The sequence below is a fragment of the Dictyostelium purpureum genome (assembly GCF_000190715.1).
Source record: "Dictyostelium purpureum unplaced genomic scaffold DICPUscaffold_181, whole genome shotgun sequence".
NCBI classification, from domain to species: domain Eukaryota; phylum Evosea; class Eumycetozoa; order Dictyosteliales; family Dictyosteliaceae; genus Dictyostelium; species Dictyostelium purpureum.
This window is the reverse complement of record NW_003519518.1, coordinates 42413-62752: the sequence shown is the minus strand read 5'-3', so window position 1 is coordinate 62752 and position 20340 is coordinate 42413. Positions and strand designations below refer to the sequence as shown.

At 24.4% G+C, this 20340-nt stretch overlaps 7 protein-coding genes across 7 annotated transcripts; 4 read left to right on the top strand and 3 right to left on the bottom strand.

Moving 5' to 3' along the window:
* On the top strand, positions 1 to 1207 carry DICPUDRAFT_98416 (uncharacterized protein). Its single transcript, XM_003289540.1, has one exon. It carries the CDS (start codon positions 111 to 113, stop codon positions 930 to 932), a length of 822 nt encoding a protein of 273 aa, XP_003289588.1. The 5' UTR covers positions 1 to 110; the 3' UTR covers positions 933 to 1207.
* Positions 1208 to 1252: 45 nt separating this feature from the next.
* DICPUDRAFT_153985 (uncharacterized protein) lies at positions 1253 to 2878 on the bottom strand (the record flags this gene model as incomplete). The annotated part of the gene is made up of 2 exons (XM_003289532.1): positions 1253 to 1307; positions 1695 to 2878. The coding sequence occupies 2 exons, from the start codon at positions 2876 to 2878 to the stop codon at positions 1253 to 1255; spliced, it is 1239 nt and encodes a 412-aa protein (XP_003289580.1).
* A 106-nt stretch (positions 2879 to 2984) lies between these two features.
* DICPUDRAFT_153984 (uncharacterized protein) lies at positions 2985 to 3390 on the top strand (the record flags this gene model as incomplete). Its single annotated transcript, XM_003289539.1, has 2 exons — positions 2985 to 3164; positions 3235 to 3390. 2 exons carry the CDS (start codon positions 2985 to 2987, stop codon positions 3388 to 3390), a joined length of 336 nt encoding a protein of 111 aa, XP_003289587.1.
* Positions 3391 to 3514: 124 nt separating this feature from the next.
* On the bottom strand, positions 3515 to 7408 carry DICPUDRAFT_80357 (uncharacterized protein; the record flags this gene model as incomplete). Its single annotated transcript, XM_003289531.1, has 3 exons — positions 3515 to 5824; positions 5895 to 6230; positions 6293 to 7408. 3 exons carry the CDS (start codon positions 7406 to 7408, stop codon positions 3515 to 3517), a joined length of 3762 nt encoding a protein of 1253 aa, XP_003289579.1.
* A 309-nt stretch (positions 7409 to 7717) lies between these two features.
* DICPUDRAFT_36006 (uncharacterized protein) lies at positions 7718 to 9331 on the bottom strand (the record flags this gene model as incomplete). The annotated part of the gene is made up of 3 exons (XM_003289530.1): positions 7718 to 8794; positions 8878 to 8991; positions 9065 to 9331. 3 exons carry the CDS (start codon positions 9329 to 9331, stop codon positions 7718 to 7720), a joined length of 1458 nt encoding a protein of 485 aa, XP_003289578.1.
* A 508-nt stretch (positions 9332 to 9839) lies between these two features.
* DICPUDRAFT_153981 (uncharacterized protein) lies at positions 9840 to 16945 on the top strand (the record flags this gene model as incomplete). Its single annotated transcript, XM_003289538.1, has 8 exons — positions 9840 to 10337; positions 10654 to 10787; positions 10866 to 12265; positions 12697 to 13098; positions 13222 to 13349; positions 13512 to 14176; positions 14516 to 14570; positions 16925 to 16945. The coding sequence occupies 8 exons, from the start codon at positions 9840 to 9842 to the stop codon at positions 16943 to 16945; spliced, it is 3303 nt and encodes a 1100-aa protein (XP_003289586.1).
* A 631-nt stretch (positions 16946 to 17576) lies between these two features.
* On the top strand, positions 17577 to 19506 carry DICPUDRAFT_35995 (uncharacterized protein; the record flags this gene model as incomplete). Its single annotated transcript, XM_003289537.1, has 3 exons — positions 17577 to 17943; positions 18023 to 19015; positions 19220 to 19506. The coding sequence occupies 3 exons, from the start codon at positions 17577 to 17579 to the stop codon at positions 19504 to 19506; spliced, it is 1647 nt and encodes a 548-aa protein (XP_003289585.1).
* Positions 19507 to 20340: the final 834 nt, after the last annotated feature.

Below are 20340 nucleotides of genomic sequence, written 5' to 3'. Positions count from 1 at the left end.
TTATAAATACAATTGCCAGTTTAAAAGATAAAACTTCAACCACTACAACCACCACAACCACCACAACAAACAACAATAACTTTTTAAATCCATATGCAACTTTACAATCAATGCAAACAACCCCAATTTCATCACCATCAAAATCCCCAAATATTAACTCTGTTTCACCAACCTCAAAAGTTCCAAATTCATATTATAATCAAAATAATTTAATTTCAACACCAATAAATATTATTAATAATAATAATATTATTCATAATAATAATAATAATAATATTAATAATAATACCGAATATAACTCCGAAGAGGAAAGTGAATACGAATCAAGCGAGGTTGAGGAACCAAGTAGCCCAGCCATGACAGTTCCAAACTCACCATCAGTTAATGATGATATTTCATCAAAAGTTGTAAAGAAAACTGCAACCAGCCAACAAGTTGCTGCTGCTAAAAAACCAAGAAAGTCCTATGAAGTTTACAAGAAATTAGAAATTTTAGACGAAAAGAATAAATATGGAATGAATTTTGTAGTAAAAAAGCATCACATTAGTCGTAGTATCATCTCTCGTTGGATCTCAAACATTGACAAATACAAGAGCTTCAACAAGAAAAACTTAAAGAAACTTCATAAAGGCCCAAAAGCTTCATTCTCAATGGAGCAAGAAAATATTATCATTGAAAAAATAAATCAAGCTCGTCAAAATGGTGAAATCGTTAGTGGTGAAACAATTAAAAAGTTTGCTTTAGAATTATCAAAACAATTAAATAATAATACTTTCAAGGCTTCTTCCGGTTGGCTCGAAAATTTCAAGAGTCGTCACAATTTAAATTTAAATAATAGACAGCAAATTCCAAATTTTATTAATTCAAATATTCATAGTAATATAACTAATATAGTTAGTAATAATAACTTTATAAACCAAGAAAATCACTAAATACTTCAAAACAATATTTCAAATTTTAATATAAACTATAAATGTATATAAATCAACAAACAACCAATCAATCAAATTTTTTCTCAAATCCGTTTTTATTGCGCGCCTATATTGTGATAACACTCCAAAGTGTCTTAGTTCAATATATATATAATTTTCTCTTTAAAAATTGTTAACAACAATCTAATTTTATTTATTATTTTTTTTATCATTTTTTTAATATTTAAAAAAAAAAAACAAAAAAAATAAAGTAAACATGTAAATTTTAAACTTATAAAAAAAAAAAACTTGTGTAATTTTATTTATATCTTATTTTTTATTTATAATCTATAATACTTGGAGTTTATGGTTGGTGGAAGTGGATCTAATTCATAGCTATTAATTTTATTTGGAAAATTTGAATAGTCAATGTCACCAAAAAATAAAATACCTTGTAAATTTTTATCTTTTATTAGATCGAATAAATCTTGTATGATATTTAATGAAATATTTTTAAAGTCTGATGAATAATCTTTATGGTATGAAATCGACAAATATTCTATTTTGCATGAGGAGTTATTTAATATTTCTTTAAAAAATGATTTTATTATTAAAAGGTCCAATTTATTATTGCAGGTGTCAAATATTAAATTTAGATACTGAATTGAGTTGTTATTTTTAAAAAAAGATAAAAAAGTTTCGAGTGTGTTTTTTTCTACAGTCATTGTTGCCGTTTTAAATTTAATTGTTAATTTTTTGAGTGAGGGTGGAATTGTTACAAACTTATAATCAAATATTGAGGAGGTGGTATCGTTGCTGCTATTAATTTGGAAAAATGTTAAATCTAATGTATTTGTATAAAAAGACAGTGATTCTAGTTCTTTTAAATTTTGGACTAATGCCACAAGTTCATGACCCCTAGATAGGATATTAAAGTTGAATGATTTGACGTGGTTGCTTATTTCACTTATCCAACTAAGGCATGTGTCTACATATTCACCATCACCATCGGATACCTGGAAGGTGTATTCCCCAATGGATTTACTTGGATTCAAATTGAATATTGGTGCACCATATGTATTTTGAATTTCACATGATAAAAAAATCTTTTCTATTGAGCTTAAATCCCTTAAACTATGTAAAAAATGTGTGATATGTTTTTGATTTAATATATAGAAGTTTCTTATTGTCTTTGAACAGTATTTGATTATTTTATAAATTCGATTGATTGTTGGATCGTAGTAATCTGAACTACAGGGATAGTTGATAACTATGGTTTCTATGTTTAAATTTGATATTGGTTCAAAAAGTTCTGCTTTTATATTTTCTTTTTCTTTTGTTAAGGAAAAGTAGAATATAAACACAGTCGATTCGGTTCCTATGCTATTTAAGATTTCTACATTGAAGTCTATAGGTTCATAAAAATCAAAATCCACTTTACATCTCTTTACATTTCCGAACAGTTTTTTAAAATTTTCTTTTCCTAAAATATCAAAAAAATTTTCAAAATAAAAATAATCTTTTTCTATAACATCAAAAAACTGATTTTCATATAGTTTTATTAATTTATTATTATTTATGTTGTTTACATTTGTTCTATTATTATTAATACTATTATTATTGTTATTATCATTAATATTATTATTATTATTATTATTATTGGAGGGATTTATATATAGAAGTTCTTTTGGTTGAAGAGAATAGGTATTATCCGATATTTGAAATGGAAAGTTGTTTACTATTGTTCTAAAACAATCTTTAGAGATAAATAATAAACTCATTTTCCAGTTATAAAAAGGAGTGGGCCTTGGAACTTCTCTATATTGTGGATGGCTACTAATAATAGGGTCAATTTTATCATTGTTTAAAAAAGGACACCATGAAAAAATAGTATCAGATTCCCAACAATATTTTAAAATAACTCTAAAAATAACATTACTGAAAATTATATTATTGTTATGCTCCATTTTGGTTTTTGATTGGTTTTAAAAAAAATTAAAAAAAAAATTAAAAATAATTTTTATTTTTTTTAAATATTTTTTTTTTTAAAATTAATTTTTTTTTAAATTAAATATGGAAAGCTTTAGAGATGAAATCAACGATGCTATTAACGATGTCGAGTATGGCGTTAATAAAGTAGAGCATATAGAGGGACACACACAAAGTGAAGAAAATAGAGCTGCAATATTACGAGTCGAAACTTATGATAATATAGAGTTATTAGTTAAAATGTGTATAGATACAGGTTATTCAGTATGTATAAATTAAAAAAAAATATATATATATATTTATAATATATATTAATAAAAACATTATATAATAGGTTTTAGAATATAAAAATAACAGTGACCCCAGTTTAAAAGAAGATTTAAATAAGTATTTTGACTCATTATCAAATTTATTAATGAATTATAGTCCAGAGTTTCAAAAACGATTTGGTTTAAAATTAACAGAAAGGTTAATGGGTTTAAGCAAATAAACAAATAAGCAAATAAACAAATAAACGAGCAAATAAAAAAACAAAAAATGATTAATATGTAAATAATGTAAAAAATAAAGTTGTAGTTGTATTTGTAAAACAATATAATTTATATTTATTTTTATTATTTTTTATTTGTATTTAATAAATTTAAAAGATTTAGGGATAAAGATTTAATCTCTTTATCGTTATCGGTTGACAGTAGTGTTAAAAGATATGTTATTTCTTTTAGATTTGAGGAGGATGAAAATATAGTTTTTGGATATTTCATTAATACACCTAAAAGTCTTAGTGATGCCAGTTTAAGTTGCGGTGGTGGTGTTGAGGCAGAATCTGTACTTCCGCCAAGTATATCTTTGCATAAATCTAACACATTTTCAGAGTACATTTTCAAAGAAGTGGAGTCTTCTTCTAATTTAAAGAATAAGCTAAATAAAACCTGAATGGAACCTATCTTTAATCTAACGTCGATTATATTGCTATTTTCGATGAATTGGGTTCTGATGAGCAACAAGGTAATTTGTTTTGTAAAATATTCATTTTCATTATTATCCAAAAGTTTAATTAGTGTAACAAAGCTATTTAATAATACAATTTTTGATCTCTTTGAATAGTAGTAGTCTAGTTCGGTTGCACTGTTTTCGATTGTTCTTTTTTCTTTTTGCATTGAGTTTGTCAATAATATAATTCTGAATATAGTTGGTACTAAGTCATCCATTGAATTGATTTTACCCAGTAAATTCATTGATGGTTGGTTCTTTAATTTTTCGACAGTTAAAGATATTGTTGAGCTTGAGGCAATTGTTGATACGCCTTGCTTAATGCTGGATTTAACCATAAAAGAAATACAATCCCCTACGGCCATTAATAGTTTTCCAATCTCTGAATCTGGTGTTGCATTTGCCAACTCTTTTGATGTGTCGCTGTATTTGAATAGAATTAAATCGAAAAGATTCAATAGTTGTTTACTGTTTTTAAATGGTATGCTGTCTTTATTATCTGCATTATTGCTTTCACTCGATCCATGAATCAGATAGCCATTACAATAACAAAATAATATTAGTTTTATAAATTGCAATGACGAATGGGCAACCATGCCATGGTCTTGGCTATTGCTATTGCTATTGCTACTATAGAGTTGGTATTGCTTGGTGAGTGAGTTTGACATTGGACCTGACCAATAGCTAGGCGGGGTATAGCTACAACAATCGGATGCTAGTCTTCTAATTTCTAAAAGCAAACCAGTTAAATTAATTCTTTTAATTAAATTATCTACCAGCTCTGCTATTAGGATATCGTTTTCGGTTGATTGCTGGGTAAATTCTTTAAGTTCGGATACAACTTCTTTGATGGATATTGTTAGCATCAAAAGTGGTGATAAAAATTTAAATACATCTTCGCCATTTAAAGTATCGCCACCAACATTCCCAATTAATATAGGATTTTGAGTTTTTAATTTTTCATTAACACTTGAAATAATAATACTTATAATATATGGCTTATCTATAAATTTGATTAGTTTTGGTAGAATTTTTGATAGTACCGAATTCTTTGGGTTTGAGAAGCTTTTGATCTCAAGTATGTTTAATACGGTTTTCCAATAGTTGAACCTTGATTCATTTTCTTTAACTTCTGATATCTTTTTACCTATTTGGGTTATGGTTTTATCTACTATTATTTCATAGGAGTATGTGGGACTGATGTTATTGTTACTATTATTATTATCGTTGTTTTCATCAATGTCATGGTTATACAGGTCTGTTGGGTTATTATATGATACATTATTTTTTGAAGGTTTTGAATAGCAATCCAATATTATTTCTAATAAAACTTCAAATTTAAATTCTAAAGATGGCTCTGGGGTAGATCTTTTGGCCTCTTTAGGAGAGTCGCCATTTGTTTCGATCGAGTCTAATATCCACCTGGTGAAGTTACTTAAAAATTCATTTGAAATTTCTGGGGTGTTTGAAAAAAAGTAGGGGAGGACTCTTGGTAAAATAACTGATGGATCGAAATTATTTAATAAAACTGAAAAGCATTGAAAAGGTAAAGAGTGGGTGGATGATATTTCTTTGATTGGAGGTAATAAAATATTTAAAATATCTTCATATAATGATGCTGATGCAAGTTCTGGGTTATCTTGACATAGAGAATCTAAAACTACAATTATATTATTTATTATATTTACATTGGCTTTATATTTTTTTAAAAGATCTATTAATGAGGTGGGTGGTGATTTTTTAAATAGGCTTATTACAAATTCTAATAGGGTTGGTTTTTCGATTAAGTTTTCGTTTTTAATTAATTCTATACAATAGTGGTCATCTTGGTTGCTGCTATCTATATTTTCTAAATTTATTTTGTAGACTATCTCTAAAAGCTTTGAGCTGCATTTTTTTAAGGTAAAGATACTTTTTTCATCTTTGATATTCATCTAAAATAAAGGGAATATATTAGATATTGATTCTAAAGTTTATAGAATATATAAAAAGTAAAATATTTACCAAAAACAAAATAATATTTGAAAGTTTATTTCGATTTTCTTGAATATAGTTGTTTAATGATTTTTCTGAAAGGTTTGAAAATATTTGAATGATTAAAATAGAATATATTTGAATTTGAAGTATATTTATGGATGATGGTTGATTCGAAATGATTAGTAGTGAATTTATAATATTATTTAAAAGTGATGTTTTAATATTTAATGGATATTGGTAATAAAAAAATGGTATGATTTGATTTATAAAAATGAAATTATTTATTATTACAGAAAAGTCTTTTGAAAGGGCTTCGCATACTATATCTATTATAGAAATCATTAAAGGTTTATTATGGTACCACTAAAATAAATTTTTTTATTAGTATAATATATTTATATATATATTTTAGTTTTATAATTTACCTTTCTAATCTCTTTAAAATATTCCACTAAACTATGATTGAGCGATTTTAACAAATCAAAAGTTTTATGCACTGTATTATTATCATTTGGATCACTGTTATACCGAATTTGTAAGTTTAGTGTTGATACAGTTACTAGTGATACCAGTATATCTGAGGCTTGGGTTGTGAGTCTAGTCGGTGATATAATACCGGTTTTTTGATCTATAATGACACATTTATTTAGTATTCCTATTGTAATCGATGGTAGAATTTTATTAATTATTAAAGATAGCTCATCATAGTTGAGCAACAAACTTGAATTAATATTATTAAAGTTGTATATAATATAAAATTGTTGAATAAAGCTGAATAAACCCAAGATCTGTTTCTTTTCATCCTTATTGAATTCATTTTTTACTTTTCTATTTGAACAATTATCTCTATCTGTATTGAGAACTGGAGTGGTCATGTCGCTATTTACATTATTATTATTATTATTATTATTATCATTATTATTTATTTGATCAGTTAATAAATAATAAATTGATTTATAAAAAATATTTGAATGATTATTTAATATATATGATAATAGTCTATAAATTTTAAAATAGTTTTGAGGAGGATTTGATAGCTTTTTTATTAGTATTGATTTGTTATTACTATTATTTAATGTTGGGATATTATTATTATTATTATTATTTTGGTATTCCTTTTCACCGATTGTATATATACTTGATAGTACTATAGATAAATCAAACTTCCAATTGTCATTTATTTGAATTTCATTAAATTTCGAAACCATTGAATCCATAATCGAAAGCATTGAGTCTATTGGGTTAATTTCTATGGATTTATCAATTGAATTTAATGCTTTTTTTAAATCTGAATTATTACTAAATAATAAATCATCATTTCTGTTTTCCTGATCAAAGCTAACTTTGGTTATTTTGCTTGATTTTGTTGCAATACCAGTCGAGGTATCATTTAATAATATAAATAGTGATTTTCCTAATTTAAATATATCATCTCTTTCTATATTTGACTCTCTAATTGTAAATGATTGTTGATTTTCGATTCTATCTTTATATATTAATTTTGATAAGTTTACATTATTATCGTTATTGTCATTATTCATTATTTTAAATTATTATTATTATTATTGATTTATTTATGAAACATAAAAATTATGTATTTATTGCTTTGGAAAATTAAAAAAAAATAAAAAAAATGAAAAAATATTTTTTGATAAATTTAAAAATAAATTAAAAAAAAAAAAAAATGAAAAAAAAATATATAAATAAATAAATGTATATAAATATAAAATAATGATTATTAATATTCGATTTGTTTTTTTCAAAAGAAAAAAAAAAAAAATTTTAAAAAAAAAAAATAAGTAGTATTACTTTAATTTTTTTTTTTTTTTTTTTTTTTAATATTTATTAATTTATAAGTTGTTTTTAATAAAGTTGAAAATGGTTTGTTGAGCTGGAGCTAAAGTTGATGGTGAGACAGAGGTTGGGATCATCATATCAGCACAATGAGCAGTTCCGGTAATTAAAAGACTGTTTTTGATTGATGGTACACTAACTGGAGTGATACCAAGAGCGTGCCATGGATCAATAAGACCATTTACGTATAAAGTGGTGGTGATGGATGATGGAGCTGGACTGAGACCACCATATTCGGTTAAAGTCCAATTGGTATTTGGAGCCATGTTTGGAACGCCAAAGATATCGGCACATTGTTGAAGTTGGAAAGCGAAACCAAAGAGATCACCAAATGGTTGGGTTGATGATGCACCATCTGATGATTGGTAGTAACCAAATTCGGTACAGGTTTGGTACATCCACATACGACCACCAATAGCAGTAGCATCGTTGGTAATATTTTGACTTTCAGCGACTAAACTTGAATATGAAACATCGACACATTCACCACCAGCAAATTGGTTCCAAAGTTGGATGTAGTTGGTTAATGGATCTTGAGTGTTGTTGGTCATGATATCGCAAAGGTTTTGAGTGTTAACTTGACCTGGTTCTTCATTGTTGTATTGAACAACACCCATGAAATTACCAGCTAATGAGTTCATAAAGTTGGCAACATCATTAGCGTTTTCTAATTGTGAACATAAGTCGAATAATGTTTCGACACCACCATAGTTGTCTTGTTGAAGAAGTGATTGGACTTTATCAGTGGCAATAGCAATGTTTTGAACACATTCAGCACCACCGTTAGTTTGTTGTAATGAATTTTGAACGACTTGTAAATATTGATAAAAGTTAACTTCTGGGTTAACTGGACCACTTGAAGCGATTGTGATATCAACTAAATGTGGATATTTAATTCTAAACCATGAGGTTAAAGCACCTGAATATGAGCCACCGAATGAGACCCATTTGGTAGTTGATGGAATATTATATTTTTGAGCAATAAATTCTCTGAAGACTGCATTATCAGCTAAAGCTTGTTGACTATTTAAAAATTGTAAATTATCTAATGATAAATCTGATGTTACAAAACTCTATAAATCGTTAATAATAATAATAATGATTGTTAATAATGATTTTATTTCTTTTTTATCTATATATAAATCTGACTACTTACAGCACCATAATATCTGTGTTCTAAACTAACAATTAAGGCATTGAGTTGTTTAGCCCAAACAACAAATTGTAAACCAGTAACAGTATCAAGACCCATTGGACCTTCACCATTAATCTAATAAAATAAAAATAATGAAAATTAGTATACTGTACAGTTTTTTATGAAAATAACTTTTTTATAAACCTACCATAATGAAAACTGGACCAGTGCCATCATAATATTGGTCATTAATTAAATATCTTTGTTGAAAAGTATCAGTGTTAACAATGTTGAAATGATCAACATTTTGGGTGAACCATTGATAGTTGATTGCAGATAAATCTAAACCACTGTCGATTTTTTGGGTACGTAATGGTCTTCTGAGATCTCTGTGTGCATTGAAGCCTCTTTTGGCATCAATTGAGTTTATTAATCCTAATAAAACTAACACTAAAATAAAAATTGATTTATTCATTTTTATTTTAATAAATATATATTTGTTGTTTTTAACTAAATGAAAAAAAAAAAAAAAAAAAAAATTTAAAAAAAGAAAAAAAAAAAAAACTTTTATTTTTTTTTAATTTTTTTTTTAATTTTTTTTAAAAAAATCATTTAAAGAATTATCTTACCCTTTTTCACATTCTTTGGATGAATTTCAAACGACACTACAAAAATAACGAATTGATATCCCATATTTATTTTAGATATTTATTTACAATCCGTCCCAATATTGAAATTTTTTTTTTTTTTTTTTCTTTTTTTTTTTTTTTTTTTTTAATTTTTCGTATTTGTTTGTGTAAAAACCAAAAACCAAAAAAAAAAAAAAAACCAAAAGATATTATTTATTTTTTTAATTTTTTTAATTTTTTATTTTTTTAATTTTTTCGTTTTATTTTATTTTATTTTATTTTGTTTTATTTTATATCTATAATATAATAATAATAATAATAATAACATATGTTATAATAGTGTTTTATTTCAAAATGGATATTTATAAATTCGATGACTTGTTTTTTTTAGTTTATCGTAATAAATATTTAAGAAATAAAATATTTAATTCAATAAAAGAAATCAATAGAGAATTATATTATTTCACCTATGATTACTTTAATATTCCATTAGAAGTTATAATAAATAATAATAATAAACAATTATTAATAGAAAAATTAAAATTACACGAAAAATATTTTTACAATGATCATAGTAATAATAATAATAATTTAAATAAAAATCAAAAACAAAATAATAGTTGCCATAGAAAAAATAATAAAGAATTATATAAATATTATTTCGAGATTAATAACAATAATGATGATATTGAAAAATTGGTAAATTGGAAACTATTTGATTTCGAGTTATATCAGTTAATAAATAAATTATATCCAAATGTAATTTTCAGACACAATAATATTATATCAGATATATTTTCAAGTGCCAAATTAGAAATTTTTAAAGATTTGGAATTAAAAATAGATGATTTTGTATTTTCAAGTTTTTTCAACAACTATTATTTCAACATTTCAAGATGTGCATCAAAAGAGAGCATCATAGAGATGTACCAATATATCAAAAAGAAATATGGCCAGTTTGAAAGTTGCATAATATTTGAACTGTTAATTGATATAGTAAAAGAAAAGAAAACTACCCAATATATAGATTTAATAAAGTATTTTTTAATAGAATTAAAATTCAGAGGTAATTATTCACATAAATAATAATAATAATAATAATACATATTTTATACGTAATAATAATAATAATAATACTAATATTATTGTATTGTTATTTTTATTAGAGGAGCCTTATAGATCAAATGATTACTCATTTAATGGATTACTATCATACTCTATAATTAATAATGATTTGGATATGATAAAGTTGTTTTTTGAACAGTTTGACGTTACAAATAGTGATACTCACTCCAGCCGTGGGTATATCGAATTGTATGGGTACAGGGTTCCAATAGCGCAAATTCAAAACATACAAATTTTAGATTTATTTTCAAGTAGTTTGGTTGATTTTGTTAAATCAGTTGTAAAATATTCGAAAATTGGGAATTTACCACAACATGTTAGATTGGTAGTAAGAAATGTTCAGGTTTTAGAGTACTTATATTCAATTAACTTTCCAACAGAGCAGCTCTATGTTAGTCAAGTGTGCTTAAATGAAGATTTATCAAATTTGAATTTATTTGAAAATAGAGAGGACTTAAAGTGGCTAAATAATGAAGATGTTTCAAATCATTTAAAATTCGATTATTTAATCCAACATATCAACTATGATGGGTACATATACAGGGGTTCTTTCAATGGGGATTTAGAGTATTTAAAAAAGTATTTCTCGATCATAGGCGACATCTCTTACTCCACATTGAAAAGTACTGTGGAGCTGGGGTACGACGAAATGGCACTTTTCATATTAAATCAATTTCCAACGGGTATTAAATGGTCACAAGAACATCTATTAGAGTTACTATGTAAAACTGATAATATCCAAATAGTGGACACTGTTTTAAAGCTAATGGGTGATATTTCATCCATTAATTTCATAAGTTGTATCGAGAGTAAACCCAAGTTTTTTGAAAAGGATTTTGAAAAGAGGAAATTATTAATTAAAAGACTCTGTAGAATACCCTGTTTAATCAAGCATTATATCAGTCAAATAAACAACATATATCATCCAAAATCACCATTAGTTTCATTTTTAAAATCAAATTTCAATCCATATCATCAACACCAAAGCAACCTTATACAACCATCACTCCCATTGGTTTCAAACCAATCTTTAATATACGACTTACACAAATTCCAGCTATCGCCAATAATTATGAATTTTTTTAAAGTTAATAAATTTAATAGAAAACAACTAAAAGATATTTTATCAAGGGTTTCAAATAAGATTTTATTATATCTTTTCGAAAAGAATATAATAGCAATCAATTTAATTAAAAAGTTAATCAAAATAGCCATTCATACATCAAATACATTAATAATCAATTTATTATTAATGAGAGGAAATCAATCATTTAAAAATTATAATTTATTCAATTTAAAAAATCAACATCCATTACAACATCAACAAATTTCAAATTACTATAATGAAATTCATTATTTAATTGTTTATTATTCCTATATGGATTTTGAAGGTAGTGGTACAGGTAGAAATTTATCAATAATTAATTATTTAGTAAATGAAAATTATATTTTTAAAAATAGTAATAAAAGCAATAGTAATAATAGTATTATCAATATAGAAAATAATAATTTAATAATAAAAAATAGCAATATTAATCAAATAGAGGGTAGTAATGATAATAATGATTTTTTTTTCTATCAAGATCATAGTTTAATTACTATAAATAACAGTGTTTTAAATAATTCAATCAATCAAGAAACCAAAACATTTTTAAGTAATGTCGGTCTATTGGATTTATATTCAAATAAAAATAAAAGACTCAGGTACAAATAAAATGGGACACCAATTCCTTTTTTATTTTTTTTTTTTTTAATTTTAAAAAATTTAAATTTTTTTAATTTTATTTATTTTTTTTTTTTTTTTTAATTTCTTTTATTTTTTTTACAAACTGCACAATGAACGAATCTTTTTTTTTAGTTTATCGTAATTTATATTTAAGAAATAAAATATTTAATTATATTATAGAAACCAATAAAGAATTACATTATTTCACCTATGATTATTATAGCATACCAATAGAAATAGTAATAAAAAATAAATCACTTTTAATAGATAAAATAAAATTACATAAAAAATATTTTGGTGATAATCAAAATATCAATAAAATAACCAATAAAGAAAACTATAAATGTTTTTTAAATTTAGACGAATTACTTTTACCAAACCGAAAAAATTTGTGTGACCAATTATTTAAATGGAAGGAATTTGATGTGGAGTTGCTAGAATTAGTAGACCAAACATTCCCAGGTTTTATTGATTATAAAGAATCCTATCTAACAGAAGCCATTAGAAATGTAAATTTGCAACTATTTAAAGAACTTGAAAATAAATTTCCAATTAAACATATAGAAATAGTTCAATCATTTGGTTTTGAATTAAAAGAGAAAACTAAAGAGGAAATTATAGAGTTTTATATTTATATTAAAGAAAATTATCCATCCGCCATCAACATTGTTTCAATCGATAAACTCGCAATAGATATTATTCTTGAATGCAGATCAAATGAATTGGGTGAATTTATAATTTCGGAATATATTCGATATGAAAGTAAGTATCATTTAAAACTATTTTAAAGTTAAAGTTTAAATATTAATTTTTAAAACTATTGTTTTTATAAAGAATCATTTATCAATGGCATATATTTTAAAAAACTATTTTATAAATCAATAGATTGTAATGATTTTACAATGTTATCATTAATATTATCCACTTTGCAAAATAATAGAACTGATAATGATAGCTTTTTAGAAATATATGGTTTCAAAATTAATAAAAATGAAATTAAAGAATTATCTTGGGTAAGAGAACTATTTCAAACCAAATTTATAGATCTATTCAAAACTATATTTAAATATACAACAAAACCCAAAAACAGCCCAAAAATTAAAATATTAAGACCAGAAATCGCAGAGTATTTAATAACACACAGTTATCCTTTGGATTTTTTTTACTTTACACAGTCATGCGTGGAGGACGACTTATCAAATATTCATCTCTTTAATGATAGAAATGATATTGGTTGGGTATTGGATGATTACCCCACATCATTACTAAAGTATGAATATTTTATCAGAGGATCAGGGTCAAGTACTTATTGTTTCAAAGGCTCTTTAAATGGTGATTTAGAATACTTAAAAAAACATGTTTTATATTGTTCCAGTTATAGAAAAGTCTCAGTCTCAACATTAAAAAGTGCCGCTAAAAATGGTTATCAAGAAATGGTGGAATACATTCTAGAGAATCACTTTTCAGAACATTGGAGTATTTTGGATGTAATTCAGGTTTTATCATTTATCAGCACCGAGTCTATAATCAAAATTTTGTCAAAGCTAATCGATAACAAAAAGTTTACAATAGATTACAATTTGCTTTTAAACACAAAAAACTCCATTTTTATTAGCAACTATGATGACAGAAAGATATTAATTAACTGTTTATATAAATTACCAAATTTTTTAAACTCTTTTATCCATCACATCAACACCAGATACGAAAAAAAATCACCACTATCAATATTTTTAAAAATTAATTTTAATCCAGTTTACATCGATACTGAAATAATATCTGCCAATCTTCGACTCAATCAAATATTACCCGAATATGGTTTTTCAAATTACCTCAAAGAGTTTTTTTTAGAAAATAAATCAAAAAAAAATATAGAAAAACAATTTTCGCAATATCTTTGTTACTCAATAATAAATAAATGCAATTTCAACTATATTTTCTCTATACTAAATTTAAATACAATTAGAAACACAAGGCTTTTGGATCTATCAATAAAATCTTCAAATAAAATTATTGAAAATTTTTTAAAACAATAAAAAAATATCCAGATGAACCATATTTAATTTAATTTGTTTATTTATTATATAACATTGGTGTTTTTATTATTTTCTTTTTAAATTTATTTTTATTCAAAAAAAAAATTTAAAAATCCATTAGATTTTTTTTTTTTTTTTTAAAGTGAAGATGATTCTTTATGGTGTATTAAGTCATCAGTTTATTGTGTTTTTTGTTTGGTATGTGTTTAATGCTTATTTTTTTTTTTTTTTTTTTTTAAAAGTGAAGATAATTAAAAGCAAATGCTTTAAATTAATCAGTAAAATTTTATTTAATGTTTTTTAATGCTTATATGAGTTTTACCACACTGCATACAAGTTGGGCACGGTATTTTTTTTTTTTTTTTTGTTTTTTTAAAAGTGAAGATGATTCTTAATGATATATTAAGTCATCAGTTTATTGTGTTTGGTATGTGTTTAATGCTTATATGAGTTTTACCACACTGCATACAAGTTGGGCACGGTAACGTCAATTCGTGTGTGATTCGGAAAATCTGCGGAGACGGCACGGTAATGCCATTAGATCTTAGTAACTTACACAAAACCCATTAAAAAAAGTCACGAAAATCATCAGGAAGATTTTATAATAAAAAAATTGGAGAAGAAGGGTATCGATCCCTTTACCTCTCGCATGCTAAGCGAGCGCTCTACCATCTGAGCTACATCCCCGAATATGAGATTGTATCAGAGAGCTGACCAAAAAATTTGGAGCATGCTTATTTCTTCAAATAAACACCTCAAAAAAAGATAGAGAATAACTAGTAATACAAATTCAACAAAAGCCATCAGACAGCTGCTCAAAGTATACTAGAAGAATATGTGTTCTTATGATTCTTTTTTGGGTAGAACGGGCATTGGGATTCAAAACTTATTTTCTGATGATCATATTCAGCTGAATTTATTCCCTAGAATTCTTTAAAATCTTATACACTACCATCTCCTTTGAGAATGAGATATAATTGGTGGTGAATTGCTGAAGCATATTGTTTGTTGCTTAAATCATTGTTCAATTTGAAGGTTTTTATTGGATAGTTTTTTCCTAGATTAAAAATTATTATTTTTTAACTTTGAAGATTTTATTCAAAATAAAAAAATTTATATAAAAAAGATAATATAAAATAAAAAAAACTAAAAATAAAAAAATGACTTCTATTTTGTTTTTTTGACTGTATATTTAAAATATAATATTGTAATTATAGAGGAGGTGTGTTTATAAACATCATCACCTAATAAATATAGTATTATAATATTAACTTTCTTTTTAATTGATTTTGAAAGGAAAAAAATATTATAATGAATAATTTAAAATGAAAATAATAAAAAAATTTAAAAAAAAAAAGAGCATATTAATTGAAAAAAAAATAAAATCATTAAAAAAAAAATATAAAAAAAAAGTTCGATTAATTGATTTTTTTTTTGGCAAAAAAAATTATTTTTTTTAATTTTTTGCTGTCCTTGTGCCCATGTGTGCATTTTTTTTTAAAAAAAAATTCAATTTTTTTCTGTGTTGCTTCTTTTCTTGCAAAATTTTTTTATAAAAGACAGTTATTTTTTTTTTTTTGTATGATTATTATTTTAAATTTGATGTATTTTTTTTTTAATAATTTTTTTTTTTTTATAATTTTTTTTTTTTTAAATTTTTTCATTTGAAAACCCTAAAATATAATATTTGTGCTTTATTTATACATGTGTTGATATTTATATTCAATAATAACTAATTTCGAATAAAAAAAGGTCACACTCTAATTTTATTTATTTAATTTTATTTATTTAATTTAGGTTATTTAATTTAGGTTTTTTAATTTTTGTTATTTAATTTTGAATTATTTTTTTTTTGTTGTTCATCTTTATTTTCGCTCTAAATATATCTTTGTTCCAAGTTTTGCTAAATTTCATTAACTATCTTCCTTATGTGGTGTATCTGGCTAGCCATCTAGAAAACTTTATATCAACAATTTCTGAACAAATATGGTATGAACACTCCACCTTAGAACTAACGTATGGAAAATTACTCAAGAGGTTCATGTAGATCTGGGCATGGGAAATAGAAGTTAAAAGCATTAAAAAGATATATAGGAAACTTCAACACCTATAGTATACCGAGTTTTATTTTTAGTAGTAAACTGCATAATTTTGACTTTTTCCATCAATTAGAATAAAATAAAAGTTAACATAACTTTTATTAATTTACTTTTAATTTTTTTAGTTATTTAATATTGGTTACTTAATTTTGGTTTTTTAATTTTTGTTATTTAATTTATATGTTATTTGTAACTCATCGATAACTTTCTGTAGCTTTCCATCTTCAACTTTTTTTTTTCCCATATGATTCCAAAACTACAACAAAAGATGAAAATATTAATTATAAAAATAATTTTAACATAAATAATTATTAAATATCATCACCATCCTTAGAATCTGAGAATGATTTCCATCATTATCTTCATAAAAAAAAAGAAATTTTAAAAAATATCTTAAAAAAAAAATAAAAAAAAAAAGTTATTTATATTTTATTAAATTTTATCGTATTTTAGGGTATTTATTGTGTACCTTAAACTATTTATTGTGTAGCTTGTTTATTTTATTTTTCTTTGATAATCAAAAAAAAAACATTTATTGGTGTAACATCAAACCCCATTATTTATTTTTATATTTTTAATTTAATTTTTTTTTAATTTTTTTTAATTTTTTTAAAAACTTTTTTCTTTTTTAAATCAAATTAACGTGCTTGTATTTTTTTTTAAATTTCAATTTGGATATTCCCCATCAGTTTTTAAACCATATCTTCTTTACACTTGAAAACACAGGAATTATTGTGTTTTTAATTATAGTTTCGTATTTTAAAGAGCGATCTTTTTATAATAAAAAAAGATTATTAGTTAATAATTATGATAATTACAAACTTTAGTTTTAAACCTTTTGAGTGTGGATAATGGTCTTTTTTCTTAATAAAAAAAAAAATATAAATTCAATAGTTTTATTTTTTTTTTTTTCTTTTCATTCAATTATATTTAAACTTTTTTGTTGTATTATTATTTGTATATAATTCCTGCATATATAAATTTGTAAAAATTAAAAATGAAATATATTAATTATTTTATATTGCATATTATTTTCTTTGTATTAGTAATAAATATTGTAAAATCTCAAAATAGTAAGTTTTTCATAAAATAAAAAAATAAATAAATGATCAATATTAATATTATATTTATTATATTTTATTTAGCGATAATTTTGAGTGGTACTATTTATGACCATCATCCAAGGTATAATCCTAATTTCCAAACACCCATAAGTCATGGACTGGTAAAAAATTTGGTTAAACCAGTATTAAATCCAGTTACTCGTGTTCCAGAATTAAATTCTTTAGACCCCTCATCAACAGCAAATTTTTATGGTGATATGGTAAACCCAGGATTATTCCAATATTTCTTTTCACCAAACAATAATGTTTCTTCACCAGGTTATAACATCCCTATCCCAATTAGCTTACCATTAACTTTAAATAAAGATAATGGTACTTATACTTTTGATAATCAAAATTTCTTCCCAAGTAAGTATATATAATAAATTTAAATTTAATTAAATAATTTTATATTAATATTATGATATTTATTTTATATTAAAATTAGTTGATAATCAAGGTATTGATGTTGATCCATCCAAAAGGTTATATAAAGATGCTAAAGGTGTATATCACAACTACCATTTCTGTTTAAAGATTAACTCAAATTTCTTATTTAATGGTAGCGAAATGTTTAGTTTTGTTGGTGATGACGACTTTTTTGTTTTCATTGACAATAAGCTTGTCATTGATTTAGGCGGTGTACACTCTGCCGAGTCAGCAAGTGTTAATTTAAATACATTGGGTTTAACAAAAGGCAAAGTTTATCCAATCGATTTCTTTTATTGTGAAAGACATACATCAAAATCAACAATTAGATTTAATACCAATATTTTAATGACCTGTAAATTCATTGATTATTGTGGTGTTTGTAATGGTGATGGTACCAGCTGTTGTAATCCTCAAACCACCTGTAACGATAATAATCCATGTACAATCGACCAATGTCCTCTTCCATATACTAAGATCAACGGTTCAATTTCAGATTACTGTTATCACCATCCAAAGGAATTATATAATCCAAGTAATAAGTGTTTTACCCATCAATGCAATATTACTACTGGTAATATCGATGCTTTTCCAATTCCATGTTTAGATTTATCAAAAGACTGTTTAAAGAGTAAAGCTTGTAACACGTCCACTGGTTGTCAATACGAATCAGCATGTACTGATGTTTGTCATATTGAGAATCAATGTATCAATGGAAAATGTGAAGTTAAATCTTCTGATTATTGTGCTATTCAATTAGATGGTGATAAGGTTGATATTTGCTCCGTATATTCATGCGATTCAAGTCAAGGTGGTTGCATTAAACAAGAAAAATGTCAACAAGGTTCCAATAAATGTATAGTTACTTCATGTGATTCTGAAAATGGTAATTGCATAGTTGAAAATGTTCCAAATCCAAATGCAAATGATTCTTGCATAATTTCAATATGCAACCCAGACACTGGTTTATATTCATCATCACCACTTCAATGCCCAGATAGATCCAATGAATGTTTAACATTAGTAGGTTGTAACCCAACTACAGGCTGCGAATATGAAACATTCTGTAAAGGAGTTTGTGATGCCAAAGATCAATGTAACAATGGAGAGTGTGTTACCAAAACCCCAGAGTATTGTGCAAATGAATTAGATGGTGACAATGTAGATTTATGTGCAGTTTACTCATGTGACTTAAATGGTTGTGGCTGTCTAAAAGATGAGAAATGTAAAAGAAATACTACAAACCCATGTATCGAAACATCTTGTAAAGCATCTACTGGTGAATGTTTTGAAATCGAAATTCCAGGTGACATGTGTGATTGTGGTTGTGACATTAAAAACAAATGTATGAGATCACATTGCACTAAAGAAGGTAAGTGCTCACCCGTATTTATAGCAGAAATTGATGATGGTAATACTTGCACTGATGATTATTGCGATCCATGTACTGGTTTAATTACTCATACCACTGCCTCAAAATGTTTAAATTGCAACTCTTGTTAAAAAAAGATAAACTAAAAAAAATACAATAAAATAGAATAATTATTCATAAGGTTTTAATTTTAAAAATTCATTTTTAAAATTAAAACCAAAATTATTTATTTATTTATATTAAAATTAAACTACAATTAATATTACTAATATTAATAAACCTATTGGAACACTTTTTGATTTCTGATGAAATTTATTATTTTCAATATTTTGATGATTAATTATATCATTGGTTCTTTTTGTTATAAGGGATTAGCCGATATAAATAATAGTTTCTTGATAAATACTAGAGATTAAAAATTATCGTTATCGTATTCATTTTTCGATTTTATAACAAAAATTATCTCTTTTTTTAGCTTTTTTTTAAAAAAATTATTCATTTTTATTCATTTTATAAAATTTGCTGATTGAGCCAAAATAACAGCAGAAACATGCACATCACAATTTTTTCCTTTTCTGCCATTTTTTTTAAATTGAGGATAACGATAATTTTTAATCTCTATTTTTATATAAAAGTTATTTCTATATATTATAATAATTTGTTCAATTTCTATTTGTTATTTGATTGTCATTATAAAAAATAAAAAAATAAAAAAAAATAAAAAATAAAAAAAAAATTTTAAAAAAAAAAATAAAAAAAAAATAAATAAAACCACACACAATGGGGGTTGAGATTCATACATTTATTATATTATTATTATTATAAAATATGTAAATGGATATGACACATTGCAATTATATATATAAAACAGGATATATATTTCAATTTTTTTTTTACATTAAATGTTTTTTTAATAATTTTTTAAATTAAATTTTTTACCTCAAATAATGATAAATCATTTAACC